The sequence below is a fragment of the Urocampus carinirostris genome, chromosome 3 (genome assembly GCF_059441175.1).
Source record: "Urocampus carinirostris isolate Australia breed hairy pipefish chromosome 3, RoL_Ucar_1.0, whole genome shotgun sequence".
NCBI classification, from domain to species: domain Eukaryota; kingdom Metazoa; phylum Chordata; class Actinopteri; order Syngnathiformes; family Syngnathidae; genus Urocampus; species Urocampus carinirostris.
This window is the reverse complement of record NC_142351.1, coordinates 2,363,186-2,381,957: the sequence shown is the minus strand read 5'-3', so window position 1 is coordinate 2,381,957 and position 18,772 is coordinate 2,363,186. Positions and strand designations below refer to the sequence as shown.

At 44.1% G+C, this 18,772-nt stretch overlaps 1 protein-coding gene across 1 annotated transcript; it reads left to right on the top strand.

Annotated features, from left to right (window-relative positions):
• The first annotated feature begins 7,735 nt into the window (after window positions 1-7,735).
• LOC148368277 (uncharacterized) lies at window positions 7,736-18,714 on the top strand. Its single transcript, XM_088330169.1, has 3 exons — window positions 7,736-7,963; window positions 9,575-9,667; window positions 14,821-18,714. The coding sequence occupies exons 1-3, from the start codon at window positions 7,864-7,866 to the stop codon at window positions 16,956-16,958; spliced, it is 2,331 nt and encodes a 776-aa protein (XP_088186295.1). The 5' UTR covers window positions 7,736-7,863; the 3' UTR covers window positions 16,959-18,714.
• Window positions 18,715-18,772: the final 58 nt, after the last annotated feature.

The window sequence follows — 18,772 nt, the reverse complement described above, 5'->3', positions numbered from 1 at the left end:
TGCATTTCTATAGCGCTTTTCAAGTCAATGAAGAGCTCCCAAAGCGCGTTACAATGTGCTTCACACTTACCCATTCACACACACTCACATACCAATAAGAAGTCAGCCTCCAGATGTTTTGAGGATAATCAAGATTTTAAATGGTAAATGGACTGCATCTATATAGTCATTTTTATTTTAGATGCCCTTCATCACAAATAGTCTCAAAGGGCTTTACAAGTTATTACATGTAAGAAGTTTAGGTTATTCATATGCTATAGAGTAGAAGTGAGTTTTAAGCTTGGACTTAAACATGTCCACTGAGGCAGCAGATCAGATCTCAGGTGGAAGAGCTTTCCACAACACCAGTGCCCGGATGGAGAACGCTCTCGAACCAGCGGAACACTTCTTGGCTCTTGGGATCACCGGAAGACCGGCGCTCTCAGAACGAAGGCTTCGGACCGGAACACAGGGGGAAATCAGATCCGAAATATATGAGGGAGCAAGTCCATGTATGATTTTGTATAATACTAAGGGAACCTTGAAATCACATCTTAGGCTAACAGGGAGCCAATGCAGGTTAGCCAAAATTGGGATGATGTGATCGTACTTTTTTCTCCTAGTTAAAAGCCTCGCTGCTGCATTTTGAAACAGCTTCCACACTCGTCTCCGGCTATGCTGATGACTTGGCGCTGGTCTGTAGCGGCCGTAATAAAAAAGTAGTGGCGGTGAGACTAGAGTCAGAGGCGGCCAAAGTCAACCAATGGGCCACTATTAATCATCTCACCCTCAACACGGCAAAGTCAGAAGTCGCCTTCTTTTCCATGGACGCTGCGGAATCCTCTTGGTGCCCAAACATCACTGTAGGGGGTTCTAGACTCAAGATGAATCCTACTCCTACTTTCCCGGGGGTTCGATACGATCGCCGACTGACCTTCAATGAGCATGTCCGGCACTTGAGCCAAGTCACGAAGCAACGATCCAATCTCCCGCGACAACTGACCGGCACGTCTCGGGGATGGCGGCCCTTGGAGATGCGGACGATCTACATTGCCACCGTCAGATCGCTCGCTGAATATGCAGCTCATGCATGGGCGCCCTGGGCCTCCAACACCAATATCCATAAACCGGAGAGGACACAATCGGACGCGGTTTGAGCAATTACGGGCCAACTTCGATCTACTCCCATCGACGCTGTCCTCCGTGAAGCCCAGCTCCCACCGCTCTCCTCCCGACTTCAGCTTGCCAGCCTTAAAAAAGCTGATGAATGGTTCCACCTCCCTCCCAAAGATCACAGGAGAGTACTCCTCCAAAAGCCCGGTCCTAAACGCCTCAAGAGAGAAGACTGGCGTAATTCCACAACCCCCATTTTATCCTCTCTCAACCTCACGCCAGTCTGTACATGACCCTAATATTCCGTGGCCTCTGGCGCCCCCACCACCCATCCATTTCACCCCCGTCCCAAAGTCTGCATCCCCTGCCCAACAACTTGCCACTTCAGAGGAAACACTTGCGGATCTGGGCCCAACCGACTTGTATATTTTCACCGATGGTTCCACCCTCAACGGTACGGAGAATGGAGGAGCCGGAGTGGTCATCTTTAAAGGCAACACGCTTATCCACTCCTGGCATGCGCCAACCGGGGCCTTTAGCAGTTCTTTTCAGGCCGAAAAGTCTGCCACGATCGCTTCAATCGCCTGGCGAGACCACAATAACAACTGGTCCTCAGCCTCCATCATCACGGATTGCAAGTCCCTCCTCCAAGCTCTCTCCAACCCTAATATAACAGACCCCTCCCTCCTGTCCCTTAACTCCTCAATTGCGGCCTTCTCCCCATATAAGAGCATCTGGCTTATTTGGGTCCCGGGTCACTGTAACCTCCCAGGTAATGACCTCGCAGACGAGCAGGCAAAATTAGGCTCGGCCCTCCCTCAACCTACCGCCCCGCTAGACCCACAAACTCGGCTCGCCATTATTTGCAGGAGCTGCAATCCCCCCCAACTACCCACCCACGTCTCATTTCTCTTACCTCTTCCAACCACAACCCGGAGGAAGAATCCCAGCTCTCAACGAAAGACCTTGTCGATCTTATACGATTCCGTCCGGTCATCACCCCTCCCTCCGAAGATGGCAACATTAGACGGGGAAATGCAAGACGATCGGTGCCGTCTCTGCGATGAGGACGAAGAATCGGCCGAGCATCTCTGGCTACGGTGCCCTGCACTCCAGTCTGCCCGATACCACCGCCAGCTGGGATTCTCCTTTGGAGAACTACGGAGCCTCCCACAAGCGAGTCTAGCGCTACTGAGGATTATCCTTTGGCGCCTTGAGTGACTCAACAACAACAACAGCTGAAGACTCTTGAGTCTGGTCATCGGAAGACCGGAAAGTAGTGCATTACAGTCATCGTGACGGGAGGTAACAAACGCGTGAATTATGATTTCCGCATCCGACTGAGAAAATATAGGACGCGTTTTAGCAATGTTACGGAGATGGAAGAAAGCGGTTCTAGTCATTTTCTTCACATGTGTTTGAAAGGACAGATCAGGGTTGAAAATGACACCTCAGTTTTTAAGTGAGTCGCTCTGTGTGATGTAGCAATTGTCAATGTTCACAGCGGTTTTAGAGAACAAGTCACGGGACTTAGATGGGCCTATAACTAACATTTCAGTCTTTTCAGAGTTGCGACTTAGGAAATTGAGTGACATCCACTCTTTTATCTCGGTGAGGCAGGCCTCCAAATTTCCGCAGTTGAGCGTGGCATATTCCTCTATCGGGAGATAGAGTTGAGTGTCATCTGCGTAGCAATGGAAACTGATATTATACTTGCGAAGAATATCACCTAGTGGAAGCATATAAATACTGAAGAGAAGGGGGCCAAGCACTGAACCCCGGGGAACACCACAGGTAACACTAACGGGCTCAGATGTCAATTCGCCATATTTAACGCAGTGTGTCCTATCTGAGAGGTAGGATCTGAACCATAAGAGGATGTTTCTTGAGAGACCGATCCATTTTTCCAACCGTTCTAGCAAGATATTATGGTCCACTGTGTCAAATGCAGCACCAAGGTCCAGCAGCAGCAAAAGTGAAGATGCGCCAGAGTCCATTGCCCGTAGGAGATCATTGGTTACCTTAATCAGAGCTGTCTCAGTAGAGTGGTTAGCCCTGAATCCTGATTGCATTGATTCAAAGAGATTGTTCTCGGACATGAAATCATTCAGCTGCTGTGCCACTACTTTTTCAAGTATTTTAGAAAGAAACGGTAGGTTTGACACAGGTCTATAATTACATACGTTTTCTGGATCTAGGTTGGGTCGTTTCAGTGTGGGTTTAATGATGGCGGACTTAAAAGCCGCTGGAACTACACCTGAGGAGAGTGATATGTTTAAAATATTTAGAACTGAAGGTGCAAGAACGCCAAAGAGACCTTAAATAAGTGAACCTGGAAGCGGGTCGAACTGGCAAGTCGTCGGTTTGGCCGTATTCACCATCTGTTTAAGATTTTCGAGTGACAGTTCACTAAAACGGGACAAAATACCTAGACAGCCACCATGTCGTGCATCTAGAGATTTGAGTGCTTTAGTATGTGTTGAATTAATACTGTCTTTAGCAATTTCTTCCTGTATGCTTTGGATCTTCTTAGTAAAGAAGACCATTATGTCGTGGGCAGAATGGGTGGAGCTATCTGGGATAGTCTGTTGCCTTGTTAGCGATGCTACAGTGTCGAAAAGGACCTTGGGATTGTTCTTTTGTGACGCAATCACTTTCGAAAGGTAGGCCTATTTTGCAGAGGCCAGGGTCGCTTTATACTTCAACAAACTATCACACCAGATTTGATGGAAAACTTCAAGCTTGGTAGCGCGCCATTTTCTTTCAGATTTCCTGCATTCTCGTTTAAGGGATCTAGTTTCATCATTAAACCAAGGTGTGCGTCTTTTAGGTCGTGATTTATGCCGGATGGGCGCAACTGAATCCAGGGCATTGGCCAGGGTAGCGTTAAATTCATTTAGGAGTGGTTCGATGGAGCCTATGTAGGAAGGAAAGGACGCAACTGCTCCTGGAAGAATATCGGAGAGCTCAGAAACTGTGCCCGTGCTTATATTGCGTCCGGTGAATCCTTCAGTTTTTTTGGTACTACATTTAGCTAGCACTTCAAATGTAACTAAATAATGATCCGAGATAACTGTAGTACACGATAGCACCGCCATGTTTGAGGTCGAAACTCCTCGAGTCAGAACCAAGTCAAGCGTGTTTCCATCTTTATGGGTTGGCAAATCAACCAGTTGATTAAAACCAAATGCATCAATTAGAGACTGAAACGCAACAGTGAGTGAACTGAGTGGGGAGTTCATATGAATGTTAAAGTCCCCCATCATTATAATTTTGTCTGCATAGGTTACTAGTTCAGACAAAAGTTCAGCAAATTCGTCTAAGAAAGTTGTGTACGTTCCTGGTGCGTGATAGATAGTTATTACATAAATTGACAATAGAGAGGACCTCATAACAAGAGCCTCGAACGACTTGTAATCATTAGCGGTACGAGGAGTAAATTTTAGCGTTTTTTTCAGAGATGAGCGCGACACCGCCACCCTTTTTCAAAGCACGTGCTCCATGGCTACATGTATCCAAAAAGGAAGGCAGGAGGACGGTGGTAAATAGTAGGATAGCCAGATAGCAACTAGCCGCAACGTAAACACGCGCCGCCATGTTGGAAACTGGAACCGGAAGTCAATATAGCCCTCTTTAAGTCAACAATGTGTTACAATGTGCTTCACAATTACCCGTTCACACACACACTCACACACCAATAGTGACCATGCAGCCATGCAAGGCGCCGACCTGCTTATTTGGGGCATTAGGGGTTCAGTGTTTTGCCCAAGGACACTTGGACATACAACATGCCCTCTACCTGTTCCTGTTCTGTTCCAATTGCAAGACCACATCTAGTTTTATTGTGATGTACTGTGTTTTATTGCCCATTTGTCATGATGAATCCCAAGAAGTGAGTGATAAAGGGGAAGTGGAAAACAGTGACAACGATCGAGACGAAGAAGGGAACGATTGCCAAATTTGAGGACGATGTGCAACTGTCGGCCATTAAGGTTCGAAACATTTTTCAAATGATTTTACTTTCTACCAGTAGATTATTCCTCATGACCTACATATTTAAATACCGGTAATTGTCATTGTTTAGCTTTACTCATATGTGATATTTGTATACGTACACATTTTAGTAACATTTTGTGTATTCATAGTTGTGTAGGTGCGTATGTAGTCATATTTTGGGTATTTATAGATGTTTAAGTTGACATTTTATTGATAGTATGAGTATTTTGATTCTTTAGAACACAGTCCAAGGGGGAAGGAGGAGAGGAACGCGCATAATAAATCAATATATATATGTATATATTAAATAAATAGATATGTTCTAAGCATTCCTCGCATTTATGCTTTCCTTCCTGACTTCCTTGCTTTCTTTCTTTATGCGTTCTAGCCTCCCGTCTGGAATCTCTTCCTTCCTTGATGAGGTCTTTCTTTCGTTTCCTTCATCGTGCGTTCCTTCCTTACTCTATCATTTCCTTCACGTATTCTTTTTGTTCATTCATTCCTTCCTTTCACAATTCCTTGCTTTTTCCCCTCGCATGCCTCCTTCCTTCCCATCTTCCTTCTTTCCCAGGTGAATTCCTTTCTTCCTTAATAATAATAATAATAATAATGCATTATATTTAAAAGCGCCTTTCAAGCCACGCAAGGACACTGTACAGAAAATGAGAAAATACAATGTAAAAAAAAAATTGCAAGCGAAATATTAACTAAAAACAAGACATAAAATCATTAAAAAAATGGGAAATGGAGAAGCCATGTGTTGTAGGCAGTCCTGAACAGGTGGACTTAAAAGTGGAGAGAGGTGTGCAGTTTTGGAGGTAGGAGGTAGATTGTTCCAAAGCTTTGGAGCAGCGCGAGTGAAGGCTCTGGCTCCCATGGTGCTCAGGTGGGCAGGGGGCACTGACAGTCGGAGGGAGGACGAGGGAGCGAGCAGGGACGTGCACCTGGAGAAGGTCGGACAGGTAAGGAGGGGCCAGGTTGTGAATGGCCGTATATGTATATAGGATCAGTTTGTAGCTGATGCGATGTTGAACAGGAAGCCGGTATAGCTGTTGGCGAACGGGGGTGATGTGCTGCTGGGAAGATGTTTTTGTGATGATGCGACCTGAGGCGTTTGAACCGGCTGAATTTTATGGAGGGACTTTTGAGGAAGGCCGAAGAGGAGAGCATTGCAGTAGTCAAAGCGGGATGTGACAAGACTGTGGATGAGAATAGCAGTGGTGCGGGGGGTGAGGGAAGGGCGGAGTCTGGTAATGTTGCGGAGGTGGAAATAAGCAGTGCGGGTGATGGTGTTGATATGTGAGTGGAAGGTAAGCATGCTATCCAGGATGACACCCAGACTCTTGACCTGGGGGGAGGGTGACACTAAGGAGCTGTCGATGTTGAGAGAGAAATTGTGGATTTGGTGCAAAGAAGGACGATTTCTGTTTTATTGGCATTTAATTTAAGAAAGTTTGTCTTGAAGCATGTTTTGAGTTCGGAAAGGCAAGAGGTGAGGGAGGGAGGTGCGAGTATGGAGTTTGGTTTGCAGGAGAGGTAGAGTTGGGTGTCATCAGCAAAAGCAATGAAAGTGGATATTAAATTTATTTTTAAGTTTACTCCAAAACACACCATAATGGTTTAAAAAAAACAGTCAAAAAGTATCTCTGACTTGTTTCTAGCTTTGTGTTTAGCCCCTGTTTACAGATAAACAGACTTCTAAAACTATTTTCTTTTGATGGGCAACTTTTTCGGCCAATCACAGCTTCGCTTCTCAGTCCTCAGCCCGTTTTAGCCTATACCAGTCCGTATTGCTAAAAACGACAACGCCTCCTTTACCTGCGAAAAACTAGCCAATCGCGAGCGGGTCAAATGATAATCGACACATTGGTTAGACAATAAAATTCAAAATAAGTCGATATGAAGATGTGTCTATTGTATTCAAATGAAACCCTGAAATAAGTGTTTGGAACGCCACCAGTGATATATTTTACGCACCATTTTTTGCGCATGTATGCATAATTGGGATGGATGCAGAACGACAATTTAAGCGTTTACAACTCTCGCAATGTCTGTGAAAAAATGGCCGAAATAAAATACACATTTGCAGAGGTTTTCGAACTGTAAACTGGTCTTCTCCAAAAAGCCACTTTTGGAAACACCCAAACATACCCATATATGGCGAGCACTGGCCTAAACTTAAACTTACCCCATACCAGCAGGTGGCGCTGTTGGACTTGTCATTGCAGGACACTTATAAAAAAAACTATACAAACATATTTCAGCAGGAATTTCAACAAAACTAAAGTTATTATGACACCCGTTACAAAGTTCAATTCTAACCTCTATAACGGTTTATAAATTGTTGGGTTTTTTTCAGGAGCATTTTTTAGTTTTTAAATATATTTTTAAGTTAATTTTCCGTAATAAGAGCAAGTGTTGACGTTAATAACAACAAGTTGCCCACATCAAAATCAGTTTTAAAATGAGCAGGTTGTGATTTCTTTTCAGTGTCCATTGCGCGAAGTTGCCCTGACCAAGATGGCCGCCACGTAGGCACGCGAGGTAGCGGGCTGCAACAGCACACCGCACTATACAGTCGTCTATGTCTGTGTCCCACAATCCATTGCGGCGGGGTTTCGAATGTGAAGGTGTCATGGCTGCCGGACAATAGAATATCTTGTAGTCGACTTGAAACGACGTCAACTCGACAGAAGTATCACTTTGCTGTCCTTTCCGAAGGTCTGTCTTGTTAACTCCCGAGTTGGAGCGTTTTTTTGTTCAAACTTGGAGAAAATGTGCTCCAGTGGGGAAGGATCTTTTCAAGAGAAGCTTCGGGGAGCCAAAGAGGAGACCGAGCGAGAAGGTCGACGACCGGACGATCAGCTCGGGGAAGGTTGGACATTTTTTTGCTTCTACTACATTGCCAATGCTTCGCTAACTTCAGCAGGCTGGCCAAAAATTCGACCATTTAAAAGAAAGAATAGTGGGTTTTAATTGAAATACAACCTTTTTTCAGCCTTTTACAGTATGTGACTCTTTTTTCAACTCGAGCAAATTCTAAAAGTGCAGGAAATAACATTTAGGCTCTCGAGTGACTCGTGTAAAGTAAAATGAAAACTTGAATGGCTCCCTGAAAATGTTCCCTCAAACTAAAAAGCAAAAGTGCAGGAATTAAAATGAAGTTTAGCAGCAACTCGTATGAAGTCGCGTCAAAACTTCAATAGTTCCCTGATTTCTTTACAATAAATGACAAATACCGACATGACTTCAAACCAAAAGTGCATCACAATTACAACTGTGCGAATTTTACACAACCATGTGGAAATGTCAGGGTTTGGTGCCTTCAGTCCTTCTTATATCCAAAAGATGGCAGCTTTACCACATGCTCCAGCCCCCTCCACTTTTTGCAATTAGACAATAAGCCACCTCTTCTATGAGTACCCCAGGCTCCCACCTCATTTTGCTGAACCTTTTAGATTCCTGTAGACTTTCACTCACCAAAACAACAAGCTACACCTCCTCCTTCAATTCCTTTCACATTCTAACTCCTCTTCACTCATCTCAAATGTCCTCTTAATTCTATTCCCAAGTCTCCCTTTCAAGATTCTCTCCTCCCAAAAAACTTCCCCAGGTCTCCCTCTCAAGTTTTCCCTCCTTGTCCCAAGACCTGCCACTTCTAGTGTTTTCTTGAAGGTATTACCAAGTAACCTATTTTCAAGATTCTCACCACCCAAAGATCCCCTCTCAAGTTTCCCTCAAGATCTCCACCTCTACTACCCAAGTCCCACACCCCCTGCTCGCCGGTACAGTCTTTTGTTGTTGCTGTTTAAATAAATGTCTCTCAAGTCAGGTTACACCACCTCCCTTGTGCCCTGCGTTTGGGACTGTCTGCACCTCGTGACAGGAAATGTTCCAATCTCGACTTAAGACACACCAACATTTCATAGCTTATGAGTAACCTCATACTTTTGTTTCCTCCTCCTTGAGGGAGAAGGACGAGTTTAGGACGAGTACTTAAAAGTTTGACAGATTCAGGCGTTCTGAGTATTCAGATTGGCACCTGGACCATGCTACTGTAGAACTTGCTGCATCTTTTGAAATTTTGAGACAGGAAGCTTGATATCTCTATAACTTACTCTATATTTAATGTTGAGGTTGACTGTGTATTATGCACTGAGGCCCTTGCAACACTCATTGCAACCTGCTTAAATGTCTTCAACTCTGGAGAGTGCTATGTTTTTCAGATCAAACGTTTTCAACTGGACCAAAATGTAATTAAAAAAAAACCATTTGTTTAAAATTGCCTCTTATTCATGTCATGGTTTTTGTTTGTTTCAATTGTGTGTGTGTTTTTTTGTCAACTTTGCCTTAAATTTGACACTCAAAGGCACTCAAAAAGTCTTGAATAGTCTTGTAGGAACCCTGTGGTGTTCTGCGCGTCTCTTTGTGAGATTCTGTGATTTAAGGCGTCACAAATAAATGCCATTTGACTTGTGTGTTGCAGACATGGGTGAAAAATATCTTCCTACTGCGTGGCAGGAACCAGAGTTGCCAGGAACTGTTTACAAGATACTCCAAATTGTGTTGAACAGAGCAGGTTTGTCGTTTTTCTTTCTGCAATGTCCTTATTTTGGGGGGAACATCGTTGGGCGTCGCCCCAAAAAATACACAGAGAGGAGATATGGCAAAAAGGGAATGCTCCTTATTGCATAGTTCAAAATAACTCGTGATGGTTGCCCGCCCCCGGCTCATGACTTCCGCCAGATGTCTACACACAGCTCCAAGACCGCTTCAAGTTCATTTCAGGTTCAACTTTTCTTATCCTGAGTTATTATCTGCTTTCCACAACACTTGACATCTCGTATTTGGCCGTCGACGTTCATCGTACTTTCCTTTCGAATAAGGTACGGGCTTCTGTCCCTCTCGCTAATTCTTTAAAAATATGGCCCTTATTTCTAAATCAGTCACGTGCGCTTGGGCTGTTTCGAAGACGACATATTTGCCTCAGGGTGAATATTTTTCATGTTCGCGAATCTTTTTTACATCGGCGATCACCGTCTATTTTCTTTTCCCTCGACTGAATTGTCGAGAAATTGACGTCGACGCGTAGCGACGCGCAAACTAAAGCGGACCTTATATTAGGTGGTCATCATGGCGGCGCAACGTTTAGTTTTAAAACAGCGCTTCAGTATATTCACACCTTAAAGGCGCAGTCTCCCAAGTTGGTTTATTTTGGGTTCATACCGAGTGACAGCGGTAAGTAGGGCTGCACGATGAACCGAAATCGAATCCATAGAGCGATGTTACATAGTGCGATAGCGTAAATGCAAACCACTGCGTTTTTTTTTTTTTCAGATAATTCAATAATAATCATTATATGCTATTTAAAAAACTGGAAAGATATGGCATCAGGGGCGTGGCTTTGCAATGGATTCAAAGTGATTTGACGGGGAGGAAGAAAAATATGAAATTGGGACAGTTGTCATCTGAATACTTCTGTACATCTGTTGTGGAGTACCACAGGGTTCTATCCTGGGTCCAAAGTTATTTAATTTACATATGCTTCACATTCCGGCGCCGTCACGAATGGCAGCCACTCCAGCAGCTCCCGTGTTATTTTCGCTACTTTTGTGATTTATTTATTTATTTATTTATTTTTGCTTACTTTATCAGTGCCTTGCAACACTTGGATTACTTTCTATCCTATGGATATGGGTTTCAACTCGCAAAAATACGTATATTCAAGAAACCTACTCCTCGACCTGAAGAATTCTCGAGCCGGCACGGTCCCCCTTTTACCTAACGAGGTGAGGCGACCCTACCGGGGTTGCAAAGCCGGTGCTAAGGTAAAGGCTAAGCGGCTAGCGGAGAAGTGGCGATATAAGCCCATGGTACCGTCTATAATCATGGGGAATGTCAACTCCCTACCGAATAAGATCGACGAACTGGCTGTGCTTGTGAAAGACAGGGAGTGCAGCTTGCTTTGCTTTACGGAAACGTGGCTTACGTCTACCATCACGGACGTTAACATCGCGCTAAACAGCTTCTGCGCTGTTCGGGCTGACTGAGGGACAAAAGTCAGTGGGAAGCGCAAAGGAGGGGGACTGGCTATCTACTTGAACACGAGGTGGTGTAACCCCGGGCATGTAAAAACAAAGCTTTCTATCTGCTGCCGTGATGTCGAACTGTAAGTCTTCGTCCCTATTACATGCCCAGAGAGTTCGGACACGCCATTGCTGTCATTGTTTACATCCCACCGCGCGCTGATGCGGAAGTAGCGTGTGACGTCATCCACTCCGCGGTGGCAAAACTTCAAACACAACACCCGGAGGCTGCAATGTTAATCTCTGGGGACTTCAACCACGTGACTCTTGATAAGACACTGCCCTCTTTCGTCCAGTATGTGAACTGCAAGACCAGGGGAAATAGGACTATTGACCTTCTGTATGCGAATATCAAAAATGCATACAGTGCTAAACCACTGCCTGCCCTTGGAAAAGGAGACCACAACCTCATTCTGCTTAAACCACAGTACAAACCAAAAGTGAGGAGGCTACCAACAACCACACGCTCTTTTAGAAAATGGTCCACCGAGGCAGAGCAGGCTCTGAGAGACTGCTTTGGATGTACGGACTGGGATGTCCTGCTAGGGTCCAGCAGTGGGGACGTTGAGGAGATGGCAAACTGCACTACTGACTACATTAAGTTCTGCATGGACAATGTTGTTCCTATAAAGACTGTACGCTGCTATGCCAACAACAAGCCCTGGATCACGAGCGACATCAAGTGCCCTCTGAACCAAAAGAAGAGGGCCTTTAAAAATGGTGATCATCAGGAGCTAAAACGAGTACAGAAGGAGCTCAAAGTCCAGCTCCGGAAAGGGAAGGAGCAGTACAGGAGGAAGTTGGAGAAAAAGCTGCAGAACAACAACATGAAGGAGGTGTGGGAAGGGATGAAAACAATTACTGGCTGCAGCACCAAGGAGGGTGTGGCTGTGGATATAGAAGTGGGGCGAGTCAACCAGTTGAACAACTTTTTCAACAGGTTTGACCACTCCGCCTCATCCTCACCCCTGAGTAATGCAGCTGTCCTTCCCCCTCCCCCTCTGGACACTAGCATGGAAGACATCCCCCCACTAAAAATAACTTCAGCCCAGGTGTGTGGAGAGCTGAGAAGGCTACGAACCAGCAAGGCAGCTGGTCAGGATGGAGTATCCCCCCGACTGCTGAAAGCTTGTGCGTCTGAGCTGGGAGACCCTCTATAGCGCATCTTCAACCTGAGCCTTGAACAGGGGAGGGTCCCTCAGCTGTGGAAAACATCCTGCATCATCCCAGTCCCAAAGAAATCAAGACCTGAGGAACTCAACGACTTCAGGCCGGTCGCCCTGACATCACATTTGATGAAGACCATGGAGCGGCTGCTGCTGCACCACCTGAGGTTACAGGTCTGTCACGCCATCGACCCACTGCAATTTGCTTACCAGGAGAAGGTGGGAGTGGAGGATGCTATAGTATACATGTTACACCGATCCCTCTCTCACCTGGATAGGGCGAAGGGGGCTGTGAGGATTACATTTTTGGACTTCTCCAGTGCCTTCAATACCATACAGCCTCTGCTACTGAGTAGGAAACTGACAGAGATGGGAGTTAGCTCACACCTTGTAGAATGGATTACTGACTACCTGACAGGCAGACCCCAGTATGTGAAACAGGGGGGCTGTACATCGGACACTGTGGTTAGCAGCACAGGATCTCCGCAGGGGACCGTTCTCTCTCCGTTCCTATTCACTCTATATACATCGGACTTTAAGTACAACTCTGAGTCCTGCCATGTGCAAAAGTTTGCCGACGACACTGGGATCGTGGGATGTATCAGAAACGGGCAGGAGGAGGATTACCGGAAATTGATTCAGGACTTTGTCCAATGCAGCGACGCAAACCACCAGCACCTGAACACCACCAAGACCAGGGAGATGGTGGAGGACTTCAGGAGAACTAGAACTCACCCGGTTCCTGTAACCATCAAAGGAGAATGTGAAGAATTTGTCCAGACCTACAAATACCTGGGTGTGCAGCTGGACAACAAACTGGACTGGACTGCCAACACAGAAGCTCTATGTAGGAAAGGGCAAAGCCGACTTTACTTCCTCAGAAGGCTGGCCTCCTTCAACATCTGCAAAAAGCTCCTGAGAATATTCTATGAGACAGTAGTGGCAAGCGCCCTCTTCTATGCGGCAGCGTGTCGGGGAGGCAGCGTCAAGAAGAAGGATGCCTCTCGTCTCAATAAACTGGCTAGGAAAGCGAGCTCTGTTGTGGGCAAAGAGCCGGACAGCCCAACAACAGTAGCTGAGAGACGAGCACTGAAAAAGCTGAGGTCAATCGTGGACAATCCATCCCATCCACTACACAGCATTATCTCCAGACAGAAGAGCAGTTTCAGCGACAGACTGCTGTCACTGTCTTGTACTACGGACAGACTGAAGAGATCTTTTCTTCCTCATGCCATGAGGCTCTTTAACTCCACCCGGCAGAGTAAAGGCCCACATTAAACCACACCACCTACATTGGATATTACCGAATCTTACTGCAATATGTATTCTGTGTAGCACTATTTAGTTACTCTATATAACATGCTAAAGTGGGCATTTGCACGTCACACTGGGTATTTGTAGATTGTATTCTTTTGGCTTTATTATTGTACTGTTCTCAGCTCAGGGATGCTGCTGGAAATGTGAATTTCCCTTCGGGGATGAATAAAGTATCTATCTATCTATCTATTAACGATATTTTTAATGTTTCAAAACAATTAAATATGTAATATTTGCAGACGATACTAACATTTTCTATTCCAATGATAACTATATTGATTTGGTAACTTGCATTAATCATGAAGTAATTAACCTAAAAGTATGGATGGATATAAATAATTGATCTTTAAATTGAAATAAAACCAGAGTCATATTCTTTGGTAATCGCAAGGCAAATCAAGATTTTGAAGTCAAAATGGATGGTGCTGCAATGGACGCTGTAACAGAAATAGAGTTTTTAGGGGTCATAATAGACGATAAATGAAGCTGGAAAACACACATCAGACACATACAAACTAAAGTATCCAAAAGCATTTCAATCATTAATAAAGCCAAATTCCTTTTAAACTAGAATGCATTGTATTTATGATATTGTTCTCCAGTTCTGCCATACTTAACATATTGTGCAGAAGTCTGGGGCAATCACAAAAGTTATCCTCCAAAATCGTGCAATTAGAACCGTACACAGGGTAAGGTATCAGGATAATACCAATATTTTATTCTTGCTGTCCAAATGACTAAAATTAGATGATTTAGTCAATTTTTTCACTGCACAACTACTATTTAAGGTCAACGAAAACATAGTGCAATAATACATCCAAAAATGATTCACTTGAAAAGTGGGAAGTTATAACTTAAGGGGCTGTCGTAAATCCATCATCCCAAAGGTGAGAACCACCAGGAAAAGTATGTGTGTGTCTGTGTGCGGAGTCTTACTTTGGAACAATTTACAAGATGATCCGAACAAAGCCACTCTTAGGATCTAGTGGTGATTTATCATACTGATTTCATTCCCAGAGGCCTAATACTTTCTAATCAGCAGCACCTAAGCCTTTAGAATATTTTTTACGTTTTGGCACTCGGGGACAATGCTTCTGAAATTGTACGTTACAGCACTGAACGAGTTGAGGACAATACAAATAAATGTGTCTTGTGTCTTGCAGACGTCAGCCAAAAATATCTTCCTACTGCATGGCAGGAACCAGAGTTGCCTGCCGTTAAAATTGAGGAGGAGGAGGAAGATCTGAAGCCTTATCACGTTAAGCAAGAGTCAGAGGATGGGGAGCCTGTTCGCGTTAAAGAGGAGGACGATTTTCCAGTCTTGCGAGTGACCGGGTTCCGTTCAATTGTCGAAGATCAAGGTCAACCTGAAGATAACGGTTGGCAGGAGCCTCTAAGCATCAGCTCCCCTCAACATGAGGAAACAAATGACGTCAACTCGCAGTCGGAAGGTGGTAACAAATGTTCTCAGTGTGGGAAAACGTTTCGAAGCAAGTCTTTTATGAAGTTGCATATGAAATTCCACGCTGGCGAGAAACATTTTTCCTGCTCAGTTTGCGATAAAAGATTCACTCAAAGAGGAAACTTGAAGAGACACATTAGATCCCACACTGGCGAGAAGCCTTTCGCCTGCTTAGTTTGTGATAAAAGATTCACTACAAGTGGGAAGTTAAAAATACACACCAGAACCCACGTTGGTGAGAAGCCTTTTTCTTGTTCAGTTTGCGATAAAAGATTCACTCAAAGAGGACACTTAAAGATACACATTAGATCCCACACTGGCGAGAAGCCTTTCGCTTGCTCAGTTTGTGGTCTAAGATTAACCACGAGACGTACCTTAATACAACACACTAGAACCCACACTGGCGAGAAGCCTTTTTCTTGTTCAGTTTGTGGTCGAAAATTCACCCGAAATGAACAATTGAAATTACACCAACTAAGCCACACTGGCGAGGAGCCTTTCTCCTGCTCAATTTGCGGAAAAAAATTCACCCACCATGGGAACTTCAAAAAACACACACTAACCCACACTGGCGAGGAGCCTTTTGCCTGTTCAACTTGTGGTCTAATATTTAGCACGAGACGGTCCTTAAAACGACACACTCTAACGCACACTGGGGAGAAGCCTTTTTCCTGCTCAGTTTGTGATAAAAGATTCACTACAAGTGGGAAGTTAAAAATACACACTAGACTCCACACTGGCGAGAAGCCTTTTTCCTGCTCAGTTTGTGATAAAAGATTCACTACAAGTGGAAGTTTAAAAATACACACCACAATCCACACTGGTGAGAAGCCTTTTTCTTGTTCAGATTGCAGTAAAAAATTCACCCGAAATGATCAATTGAAATTACACCAACTAACCCACACTGGCGAGAAGCCTTTTTCCTGCTCCGTTTGTGGTAAAAAATTCACCCGAAAAGGAAACTTGAAATTACACCAACTAACCCACACTGGCGAGAAGCCTTTTTCCTGTTCAGTTTGTGGTAAAACATTCATACATAGTGGGGACTTAACAAAACACATTAGAACCCACACTAACGAGAAGCCTTTCGGCTGCTCAGTTTGTGGTAAAAAATTCACCCAAAAAGGACACTTGAAAATACACCAACTAACCCACACTGGCGAGAAGACTTTTTCTTGCTCAGTTTGTGATAAAAGATTCACTACAAGTGGGAAGTTAAAGGGACACATTAGATCCCACGCTGGCGAGAAGCCTTTTTCCTGCTCAGTTTGTGATATTAGATTCACTAAAAGTAAAAGTTTAAAAATACACACCAGAACCCACACTGGTGAGAAGCCTTTTTCTTGTTCAGTTTGCGGTCGAAAATTCACCCGAAATGATCAATTGAAATTACACCAATTAACCCACACTGGCGAGAAGCCTTTCTCCTGCTCAGTTTGTGATAAAAGATTCACTACAAGTGGGAAGTTAAAAATACACACTAGAATCCACACTGGCGAGAAGCTTTTCTCCTGCTCAGTTTGTGGTCAGAGTTTTACCCAGAGTGGAAACTTAAAGAAACATATTAGAAGCCACACTGGAGAGAAGCCTTTTGCTTGCTCAATTTGTGGTAAAAGATACACAGATAATGATAGTTTAACAAATCATATTCGAACCCACACTGGCGAGAAGCCCTTTTCCTGCCTAGTTTGCGGTCAAAGATTCACTAGAAGTGGAATCCTAAAGAAACATATTAGAACCCACACTGGAGAGAAGCCTTTCGCTTGCTCAGTTTGTGGTAAAGGATTTATCTTGCGTTGGCTTCTAAAACAACACTTACGAACCCACACTGGCGAGTAGCCTTTCTCCTGCTTAATTTGTGGAAAACGATTCTCACACAATGGGAGCTTAAAATTACACCAAAAAACCCACACTGGCGAGAAGCCTTTTTCCTGCTTAGTTTGTGATAAAAGATTCTCCCTCAAAGGAAACTTGAATTTACACATTAGAACCCACACAGGCAAGAAACCTTTTTCTTGCTCAGTTTGTGATAAAAGATTCACTACAAGTGGAAGTTTAAAACTACACACCAGAACCCACACTGGTGAGAAGCCTTTTTCTTGTTCAGTTTGCGATAAACGATTCACTCAAAGAGGATACTTAAAGATACACATTAGATCCCACACAAGTAAGAAGCCTTTTTCTTGCTCAGTTTGTGGAAACGGATTCACCCAGTGTGGGGTCTTAAAACAACACATTAGAACCCACACTGGCGAGAAGCCTTTGAGCTGTTGACATTGTGGTAAAAAAAAAAAAATCATCCATATCAGACACTAGATATTACACACAAGAACCCACACTGGCGAGAAGACTTGCCTGCTCGGTTTGTGGTCAAACATTTACTGAAAGTGGGAGATTAAAAACTTGACCAAATATCAAACAGGACGTCTCTAGGAACATAACTGCCACAAAAACATTTCCCCTCACCTTTTTCCAACGACTGACTCTGCCAACACATCAAAAATCCCACATTTATTCACAGGAAGTGAGCAGACTCTCCAGCTGGATAATAAAGATTTGAAACCCCAAAGTCTTCCATCGGATTCAAAAGATTCATGATTTGCATACGTGTCATGGTTCTTGATAGATGATCTATTTCATCATGTGTCCGCGTAAAATTTTGCCTGTTATCAACAATTATAATTATGAAACAATAAGATCGCCGACGTAGGTCCCCAGGGTTAAAGCCTGTTCTCACCAAAGCCCCAAAGTTTGGAGAGCCTGTGGTTTTCTCCGTCCCTGTCGTCGGGATGAGAACAATCCCCGAGAAGTCCACCGCAAAAGAGATGGGAAACTTTATTTCTTCCTCTTCCTTGTTGGCTATGTGCTGCTTCTCACATACCCCTCCCCTGAGGGACGTTTTGTACTCAAAAGTACACAAAAAGTGTTGGTTTTACACCCTCTTTGGTGTTTTGGGCAAATATCCCATGTTGGAATGCTATACCAGCTCAGTAGCCTAGATGGTAAGGCGCCCGCTTTGAGACTGGGAGGTCGGTGGTTCGCGCCCCGGCCGAGTCATTCCTAAGACTTAAAAAGTGGTCGGCGGCGCCCTCTGTTGGCTGCGGCTGCATCGGCTCGCTACAACGGGTCAGGTGCAATCGACATTTCGTTCTGTGTACATTGTTACACAGAATGACAATACAAGGAAATTATTATTATTATTATTATTATGAAAACAATCCCTGATCATTGAAATGAGTTTATTATCTGGTTGGCTACTCCTCTTGCACTATTTGCGCTACTGTAAAATACTATACATAGCCATAAATATTAGTATATTATTAGCACTCAATACTACAACTCAATACAACATTTTATTTATTTCTGTACATTCAAGGAAACTGTGCGGGTCAGATGTATCGACATTTCGTTCTGTATACACGTGTACTAGAATGACAATAAAGTAGATCTGAATCTGAATCTGAAATTATCTTAAAACCGGGTTCATTGATCAGTACTGTTAACCCTGTTGCATCACTTCTTCCCCATTGCTTACACTGGAGTGCTTGTGTCAACAATGTGCTCTATTCTTTCGTTTGAATTTTTTTGTCATGTGAATAAAATGTAGTGTTTTAAAATCAAACGTACATTATTTATGGGTCGATGTTATTGTT

What these genes read in the sequence shown, in the direction of transcription:
- LOC148368277 (XM_088330169.1), top strand. Translation starts at nt 7,864, where the DNA reads ATGTGCTCCAGTGGGGAAGGATCTTTTCAAGAGAAGCTTCGGGGAGCC. An exon ending in GGACGATCAGCTCGGGGAAG is followed by an intron (nt 7,964 to 9,574) that starts GTTGGACATTTT and finishes TGTGTGTTGCAG; the next exon opens with ACATGGGTGAAAAATATCTT. An exon ending in AATTGTGTTGAACAGAGCAG is followed by an intron (nt 9,668 to 14,820) that starts GTTTGTCGTTTT and finishes TGTGTCTTGCAG; the next exon opens with ACGTCAGCCAAAAATATCTT.